This window comes from Aedes albopictus, chromosome 2 (assembly GCF_035046485.1).
Source record: "Aedes albopictus strain Foshan chromosome 2, AalbF5, whole genome shotgun sequence".
Classification (NCBI taxonomy): Eukaryota; Metazoa; Arthropoda; class Insecta; order Diptera; family Culicidae; genus Aedes; species Aedes albopictus.
In genome coordinates, this window is record NC_085137.1 from 40,796,248 (window position 1) to 40,805,770 (window position 9,523).

Below are 9,523 nucleotides of genomic sequence, written 5' to 3' on the forward strand. Positions count from 1 at the left end.
AAATTATCCCAGAAGAAACTTCTAATGGAATTTGTGAAGGAATCTCAGTTCAGCAGATACTCATGAAGAAATGCCTACTTGTATTTGTAGAAAACATTTTATAATAGAAAAAATAGAGTTACTCTATTGTATCTATCAATTCAGTCTACTTATTTTATTTGTCTATTCTATCTGTCGTGTATAGGCGAGTGACCTTACGGTCGACTTCACTAACACTAGTATATAAGCAATTTTGTATCGTACGAGTAATCAATAAATCATCATTCTTGTCTTGCCTCTACAATCGAGTGGTCGTGATCAAGGTAAGTAAAAGGAAGGTAATCCAATATAGTATATCATACAATCCGCCATATTGGAATTTGAAATGAAAGCTGGCAAGTTTGTTTTGATTTGGAAGTTTATAAATAGTAGCAAGCCATTATCCAAAAGATGTCACTTCTGGTTGCATGCGCTTGCGAGCTAACATGTTAATAAAATCAACCAAAGAGCTTGGGCCTGATTACGAATGTCATGCCCTAGATTAGAGCAATATTTCCCGTCCCTTCAGTAATTTCTCTGAAATCCTGTAGACTAATCTTGGCAATAGTTTGGAACACATGAGGCCTGCGCGTGAAATTCCCATTTTAAAGCTGTCGAAGCTACACCAACACGCCTTTCCGCAAGATTATGATCTCTTTATTCAGTTTTTCTTTTAAAATTTCGGCAATAAAGATTCGATATGCGTATAGCTAATGTTGTGGAGTTCAAAACATCCAAAAAAGTAGTTTTTTCTCACTATAATTAACTTCAAATTAACAGAAAAAGCAGCTGCTTGGCCTATGCGGATTTTTTTTCACTTGTTTGGAGGTAAACAACAACCCCTAGCAACCCTAGCAACCACACAGAAACCGATAGTGTACAGCGTGTCCAGCGTACACAAACTCGCCAGCAGTCACCTCCACCACCCCCGCCATAAGCCTCTCCCCGCGTCCACTGACTGCTTATAAGCCAGTACCTTCCATTAAAATTACCTTGGTCGTGATAGTGTTCATTCCGACATCACACTATCTATCTTTTTTTTCCTATCTTTTTAAAAAAACCTGAACTGACGGAATCAAGGATTTCGGAAATTTTACAATTACAGATATATTTTTTTAGAAGATTCGCATCTTCCATTCCGCTATCGCTTTTGAAGTTTTATTTTTTGGACTCTCGTACAATCATATTCAGTGACTCACAGAACTTACTGCGGTTTTTGCTTTAAAACTAATTTTGGATAGGTAATGTAGTTGAAGATTACACAAATAGTTGAATGGGAAAAGTGCATTCCGACTTACGCGTTTGAAGCCAATAGAAAGGCAAAAGTGCTCAACCGACGAAGTTGACCACTACCAGGTGCAGGATAATGTGGGCGAACACAAAATCGGCAAAGCCCCGTTCCGGCGAGATTCCCAGGAATTGAGACTTGTTTTGAGGATTCGACTGCAGTCGGAGGCAAACTGAAAGTGGACAGAAAAAGAGAAAATGCCATTATCAAATCAGGACCTGTTCACTTCTAATCAGGCGTGTAAGGTGTATGAAGCGTATTTGTTTTGGGCCACCCTAATCAGATCAGTAAGGATCAATCTCATACGAAATCAATGTAGGTAGTTAACGTCAGAATGATTTTCTGATTTAGAAAATTATGATCCCCGTCAGTGAAACTATAAAGACCTACCTCCCAGCACGAAGCAGCTCACGGTGCTGATGAATCCGGCCAGGAACGAATTGAACGGAAACGTTCCTACCAGACAACAGTAAACAAACTGGGTGATGCCGGTCAGCAGAATGTACAGCAGATAGGCGTCTACGATTTTCAGCTTTTTCGGTGTGTTTACGGCGTAGTCGTCGTAGAACTTGACCAGTACAGTTTTGATGTTCGTCATTGTGTCCGATTTGATGGGTTTTCACTGATATTTTCGCGAAAAATGCCGGAAAATTAAGAACTTTTCTCCGCCCTGAACTGATCAAAGTAGAAACGAATGTGCGAGACAGACACGTAGCGCTGTTGTGACACAAAGCGATCGATACATTTGACGTGTCACTCCGAGGGGGGGATAGAGCTGTGCCGGATAGTCTTTGCACAGTGGGATTCAAAATAGATTTAATGGCCAATTTTTATTTTTTTTTCATTTTTATTTAACACTAGCAGTCCCGGCAAACGTCGTCCTGCCTGCCTACTCTGTTTTCTGACATCCAGTTCTATAAAGAAATGCCCCTTCAAAATGGAATTTCAGATTTTCCCGTTTTTCTTGCCTTGCCGGTCACTTTCACTATAGTGGTTCCGCAGCGCAGCGTCACGAACACTAATGCAAATTTACTGGTTGAAAATATGCCCATTTGATTGGTGTCAGGCCATTCGGCCGAAGGTCATTAGGCCGAAGGCCATTCGGCCGAAGGTCATTAGGCCGAATGGTCATTAGGCCGAATGGTCATTAGGCCGAATGGTCATTAGGCCGAATGGTCATCAGGCCGAATGGTCATTGGGTCTTCTTCTTGCCGTTACGTCCCCACTGAGACAAAGCCTGCTTCTCAGCTTATTAACTGAGAGCTTCCTCTGCAAATGACCATTTTGCATGTGTGTATCGTGTGACAGGCACGAAGATACTTTATTGATGCTGAATCTACTGATATTTTACCCATGAATTTTTCCTTCTTTTAAATATAGGCTGTTCTTTCTAGTATCATTGCTGAAATAGTTTTTGGCGCTGAAACTGCTGATATTCAATTCATAAATTTTTCCTTCTTTAAAACATAGGCTATTCTTTCTAGTTCCATTGTTAAACTAGTTTTTGTCAAAAATTGTTGGAAAAGGTAAAAACAACGGCTAACTTTCAATTCGTCCTGATGACCATTCGGCCTAATGACCATTCGGCCTAATGACCTTCGGCCTAATGGCCTTCGGCCTAATGACCTTCGGCCTAATGACCCAGCATCCATTTGATTTTGCCGGGAACAGCTGATTTTTGTTTATTATTTTCCACCAGTAACCCAAGCAACCAAAAGTTCGGATTCCACTTGAAGAACGAACTCAGAAGTTCAAATTTGGTTCAATTTCGGTTTCGTTGAACTTGATTCTCCAAAAAGTTATAAGTGTATTGTTTATGAACTTGGAAGTACATATACAAGCTTTTGACTTCTCTTCAAAACGACATTAAAGTCGAAAAAAGGGTCAGAAAAAAACTTACTTTGAACTTTAGGGCAGAGTTCAATCAAATTTTAACCGAACTCATGTTGAACGTTTGCGTGCCACTAAAGTTTAAATACAGTTCAAATGGACATATACCAACAACTTGAAATGTTCCGCTCCGAACTTGTTTTGAACTTTTTTTGAACTTACTACTCAAAGTTCTGATAAATATTAACCGTACCAAAAGTGAACTTCACATGAACTTCGGAGACAGCGGAGCTCGGAAGAAGTTCATATTCAATTAAATCACTCGGCAATCGAGCTCAGCAGCCACAGCTTGTGTTAATTTCACAAGTACACTTTGTTTCACTATTATATTTCAACGTACTTACTTGAAATCCACGCAAAGAATCCGTATTGTGTGGCTCAAAGGCTGCCCTCTCAGCGAGCAACTGCTCCACCCAGTGTTCCGCCGGAGTTTTTTTTCGGCTACGGCGAAAGTCTTCCAGTTTTGCCTGATATTTTCCATCCCGTCTCACTTGTCGCGCCAGCGCACCGGTGTTCGACGCGATCACTGAAAACTTATAATCTTTTCAGAATTACCGACACTGGCACTAATTTATTGATTTGCACTTGCCTAAACTGTGGACCAAAACAAACTGAAAATGTCAAACTGTGTAAGTTCACAAAAAGTTCCACGTAAACTTCTTCCGAACTTTCGGCTTCAAAAAGTTTGTCTCGCAGAGTATTTCAAGTTCAGAGAAAGTTCCCACGCGAACCTGATTGAGCACTAATAAATGATATCAGCACATTGAGTAAAATCCCTCAGTGCTTAACAATCCAAACTTGGAGTAGTGGTAAGGGGGCGTCCATAAATGACGTAGCTTTTTTTAAGCGATTTTTAATACCCCCTCCCCCCTCGTAGCATTTCGTCACAAATTCAGATACCCCCCTCTATAAATGACGTAGCTTGTTAAACAACCCCCTCCCCCCCTCAACAAAATTTTCATGTAAAAAAAAACTCGAACTTAGCTCGGGTTTCAATTTTAATTTATATGCTATAGAATATTATGAAAAACAATAATAGCAAGAAACATTGCCGACTGCCTTTTATGTACGGTATTTGTAAACTCAAAGTGGAAGACTTAAGCGGACTTACTACGGCGGACGCGGATCAATATGGGCCAAAGATAAAGAGCTTCTTTCGATTAGGATTGGTTATCTATAAAACGACTGTGTTGAGCTAGGTTTCTGAATAGACTGATGTCTCATATATTATCATCGCTTTCGAGCCCTTCGGCTCTCGATTGTCGTCTGACATTTCGGAAAGAGCAAGGGATGCGCAAGTAATATACTACAATTCTTCCCCTTTACGAAGTTATTTGTAACTAAGTATAATACAAAACATTCTTAATTGTACTAAGTATAAAACAAAACAAAACTCTAAATCTAATATTCGATTTTGACTGAAATTTTCCAATCATCTTATTTTCCATGGATTATTCGAACCAATAAGTTCACCTCGAATACTGGCTGGATCCAAAACTTTTCGATGCATGTCTTTCTTCGGAGCCTTCTCCAGTCCTATATCGACCGTGGCCTGTTTGTCGAGAGCAGCATAGTCATTCTTCACCTGCAACACCGACTTAAGCAGTCTACCATCTGTGATCGAACCTGTTGGCCTGCGCCTACCAATTGTTATGGTCTGAATCCAGATCGGCGCCATAACGCCCACGGTATTCGTGAATATCTGTAAGATATGGAACGAAAACAACATACTAGGGTGAAACCATCTATCATACCGATAATAATTGTGTTGATACCACACCCCTCTCTGAGAAATAAATCTGCTTCTACCTTCAATAACTTTTCTACTGTTTGTCTCTGATCCGTAAAACAGTCCGCTTCGATTCGTCTTTCGCTTTGTAAAGTATACAAAACACATTGTCTTTAAGGTGTAAGACAAATCTCTGTCTAGTAATATATGCTCGCACTTACAAGCACCGCCTTTCAAATTAAAAGAAAAACAAACGATCTGACTTTTCAATTTTGTATATGCGCCCATTGTGAATCGGCTAGCCGAGTTTGCAAAAATGATCAATGCCAATTGTGTGCTTGTCAAAGTATTTGCTGCTGTACTTGACCCCTTAGCCAAAGTAATTATTGCAGTGCATTTTAGCAGAAGATTGTTGATTAGTACTGCCGCAGCAGAAAAATGTGAATCAGCTAAATATAGTAACAAATTTCTAGCAAAACTATTGCTCATCAATTGATGTGTCATTGCAATATTATCTTTAGTTTCTGTTCCGTTGAACAATATGTAATGCCACGTTGAGTTTCCAATAAAATACAATCTCATCTTTCTAAAACGTTCAACAATTGGTAACACCCTGGATGTATCCAGCCATCTACAATTCCTCAAACCCACATTTGGCAAATGCTCCATATTCACTGCCTTTAGGTACTTGGCGTATTCAATTACATAAATTTTCTCTTGAAAAATAATATACAGTGACACTTTATGTCCTACATTGATACAATCGTGACACATCTTCAAATCAAAATTTAAATTGATTTCCACCACAAATATGTTTGTTGATTTGTATGCGTTAGTCAGGGCGTCCACAATAAACTTCCGAAATACCGTATGTTGTCCAATGGCAACGATAATCAATTTGTACCACCTAATCAACCTGAACCATTTAGTCAAATCAGAGTACTTGGGCCATTGCCTCTGCCATGTTATCAATATTTGTAATCCAAAACAAACATCTTTCACTCCAACACAATAGTTAACACAACTTACATATTTGACTTGCATATAATATATTACCTCTAAATTATCAACAACTAATTTCTTTTTGCTATCGACGCCCCATTGACCATTAAGTCCACTCTTTGTTAATTTTATAACTTCCTCTTTAATTCTTAATCTGGCCTTTGCTTTAACTGTTCCACAAAATATGGTATTTGTTTCTGTATTTACACAACGCAATCTGTTTTCCATTAAAAGCCTTTGACTAAACTTGTTTACGATATTTGAAATATAACTACCAAATATTGACTTAAAACTCACAAACACCTTAAACTTGGTTTGACTTCCTAACGCCAAAACGAAAATTTTCGTCGATTTGTTTGGAGCATGTAGCTTTGAACTAACATTGCACCTTTGTAAAAAATCTACATCGTGTATGATGTCCTCATCATTGGAGACGATTTCGTCTAGAAAAGATTTCACACAATTACCAGTTGGATGTAAAATTTTAGTTTGTGTTGTAATAACTGATCTATTCATTGCAATAAAAAGAACGGCATCTTCTTTCTCCTTTATCTTGTATACACAAATAAGATGTTTCGCCAGCGTGAATCCATCGTAAAAGGGCGTTTCTTTATGATATTGTTCCATAGAAAAGGTTGTATTAGCGGCAGCCAATATTTTAAAATATAGCAGGACAACAGATTTACACATTTGCAATAGTTGATCTGTAAAAACAAAAAGCTTGTCCACAAAAAAAAACTGACTTATGTAAGGCATACAATGGTATATCTATTTCCCTATTTCCCTGTAAATAGGGTAAAAAAAACAAACATATGGAATTAAAAATCAATAGATTCACGCCCGTAACTTAAGCGGTGCCAGCTGACTTATGCTATCTCTTCTGCATAAACAAACTAATTAAGAATACTCACCTCTCGTTATAATACTTCCAACGTCACTCTACCTTACGGTAACCAAATGGCGCCAAGCTGTTTCTCAGGCGAAAATAATGTCGGCTATCTAAAGAGCCAATCGTCAAGCTGGCTGTTTCTTAACACCATGCGTTGTATTAAAAGCTCCAAAGTGGTAAAAGGAAGGTCGCACTTTTGCTGTGCTGATCACTCTCTGCTGAATAAGGTAAAATAATAAGTCCTAAACCAAAAAAAGATAGAGCAAAAATATATCTGCATGATTTGTTGAAGAGCTAAAAAAATGATTTTGGACCACCCTATTCATTCATTTGGCAATGAAGACCTTTGTGAGTTCCAACCGACGCTACTACAGAAGATGGCCGAATCACAATTAAACCTTTTTTTTTCTTAATATCTCTTACACTTTCGTAGCGCCAAGGAACACTCACAACTGAATTTCGGATTCTTCCAGTTTTTCGTCGAATCCGGCGTGGTCACTACCGCAGGATGAGCCGTTATTGCTTCTCCGTTCCAATGTTGTTCGTTCCGTCAGTCACCACTTGTCTGTTGGAGATGTAATGTTCGCGCTGGCGATTGGTGAATGTCGACACCTCCCACACACTTTTCCGTCTCACACGCGTACAAGATACCGCTTTACCTCGTCGTCACTTTTATGTACGGTATTTGTAAACTCAAAGTGGAAGACTTAAGCGGACTTACTACGGCGGACGCGGATCAATATGGGCCAAAGATAAAGAGCTTCTTTCGATTAGGATTGGTTATCTATAAAACGACTGTGTTGAGCTAGGTTTCTGAATAGACTGATGTCTCATATATTATCATCGCTTTCGAGCCCTTCGGCTCTCGATTGTCGTCTGACATTTCGGAAAGAGCAAGGGATGCGCAAGTAATATACTACACTGCCAGGTTCAGATCGCCGACATCAAGACCATAGGTGCAACCAGTGGAGATTATCACCAAAGCTAATGACTCAATAAACCGTCCATCGTTCTGCTACCATATTAGCCTAGAAGCTCTTCCGAAGATATTAGTTTGTTCACTACTAAATCTATTAAGAATATCAAATTGAATTCATTTGAATAAAATTCACCACGACATTCAAAAGACCCTGCAGGAGTTTCTTCTAAAACTCTTACAGCAGTTCATTTTGGAATTCCTAGAGAAGTTTATTTTGGGATTCCCATTTTTGAGAATGTCTCCCTTTTTAGTTCCTTTAGCACTTCCTTCTGGGATTTATCCAAGGATTTTTTTTGTATTTCATTAGAAAATTCCTCCTTATTGTATTCCTTCAGGGGTTCCTTCAAAGATCCCTCCAATAATTCATTCCGAAGTTCCTTCTTAGATTCCTCCAAAAGCTCCTTCTGAGATTTCCCCAGGAGTTTTTTTTTTCTAAGGTTTTTCTAAAAGTTTATCCGTGGTTTCCTTTAGGAGTTTTTTCAAGGTTTTTTCTCCTCTCTTCCACCAGCAGTTTCTTTAGACATCTCTACAGGGATTTTAACCGGAATTTCTTTGAAGATTCCATTAGAACTTCTTTCTGTGTTTCCTAAAAAAGTTCCTTTTGAGATTCCTCCAGGAGTTCCTTTTTGGCTTCCTTCAGGAATTCCCTCAGATATACATTCCAAGATCTCGGTAGGTAACCCCTCCGGTATTCTTTCAAACCCCTCCCAGGAATTACTTCTGTGATTCTTCCAGCTGTTCCTTTTTGGATTCCTTCAGGAATTCCTTCCTGGATTCTTCTGGGATTCCTCGAAGACTTCCTTCTAGGATTTATCCAGGATTTTTTACCCGGGACTCCTTCAGTAACTTTTTCCAGCATCCCTCCATTCATTCCTCCAGGATATCTGCGAGGAATTCCTTTACGGGTTCCTCCCTAATTTGCTTCTGGAATTCCTCTAGGATTTGTTTTTCTAAGATTTCACCAGGAGTTATATCCAGATAATCTTTTGTGATTCCCCAAAAGTTATTTTCGGGGTTGCTTCAGAAATTCCTTACGGGATTCTTTCAATTATTTCTTCCGTGCTTTCTTCAGAAATTAAACCAGGAGTTCCTTCTGACAATCTAAAAATATCTCCATCTAACATTCTTCCTGAAGTTTATTGAAAGCTTCTCCGAAAGCTTCATCTAAATTGCTCCAGATACTCCTCATGATTGTTCCAAAAGTACCTTCTGAAATTCTTCTGGAAGTTCCTTCAAGGATTCCTTCTGAGATTCCTCCAGATCCTTTTGAAATGTTTTCAGAAGTTTTTTTTTCTGGGATTCCCAGTAGGAATTCCTGTGGAAATGTTATCCTTCTCCTGTTTGGGAAACCAATGAAGAACACAATGAGAAATTCCTCACAAAGTTGCTAGAGGAGTTTCTTAAGAAATTGTTGGATGATTTTTTCGAGGAAGTCCTGTAGGAACTATATAAGGAACTCTTGGAATCTTGCCGTAATGCCAAAAGCTTAAAAAAATCTTTTGTAACCTTAGCGGCCCTCTATATCAAGCAGCAAACTATTGGTCTTGAAAACATTTAAGTGAAATTGATTTTTGTCTGAAAAGCAATATTATTCTTTACGCAGGATTTCAAAACCACTTTCTCAGATACAGTTGTTGCGTCCGATAGCTACATGTCTTATGAAATAAAGCCGGCATTTATTTCTATTATTTGTTATTCACAATAATGTGAATGGAAAAAAAATCCTGC

The 9,523-nt window shown here is 38.7% G+C and overlaps 2 protein-coding genes across 5 annotated transcripts; both read right to left on the minus strand.

Moving 5' to 3' along the window:
* Positions 1 to 1,126: 1,126 nt before the first annotated feature.
* Positions 1,127 to 2,033, minus strand: LOC109421304 (dolichyl-diphosphooligosaccharide--protein glycosyltransferase subunit DAD1). The gene is made up of 2 exons (XM_019695804.4): positions 1,697 to 2,033; positions 1,127 to 1,478 (listed from the first exon to the last, which is right to left on the minus strand). The coding sequence occupies exons 1-2, from the start codon at positions 1,902 to 1,904 to the stop codon at positions 1,348 to 1,350; spliced, it is 339 nt and encodes a 112-aa protein (XP_019551349.1). The 5' UTR covers positions 1,905 to 2,033; the 3' UTR covers positions 1,127 to 1,347.
* A 2,234-nt stretch (positions 2,034 to 4,267) lies between these two features.
* Positions 4,268 to 7,731, minus strand: LOC115266039 (uncharacterized). Of its 4 annotated transcripts, none has more exons than XM_062854821.1 (2): positions 7,267 to 7,731; positions 4,268 to 7,031 (listed from the first exon to the last, which is right to left on the minus strand). In XM_062854821.1, exon 2 carries the CDS (start codon positions 6,681 to 6,683, stop codon positions 4,629 to 4,631), a length of 2,055 nt encoding a protein of 684 aa, XP_062710805.1. In that variant the 5' UTR covers positions 6,684 to 7,031; positions 7,267 to 7,731; the 3' UTR covers positions 4,268 to 4,628. The 4 variants fall into 4 exon arrangements, with proteins under 4 accessions (XP_062710805.1, XP_062710803.1, XP_062710802.1 ...); XM_062854819.1 differs by having other exon boundaries at positions 4,268 to 7,034; XM_062854818.1 differs by having other exon boundaries at positions 7,240 to 7,731.
* Positions 7,732 to 9,523: the final 1,792 nt, after the last annotated feature.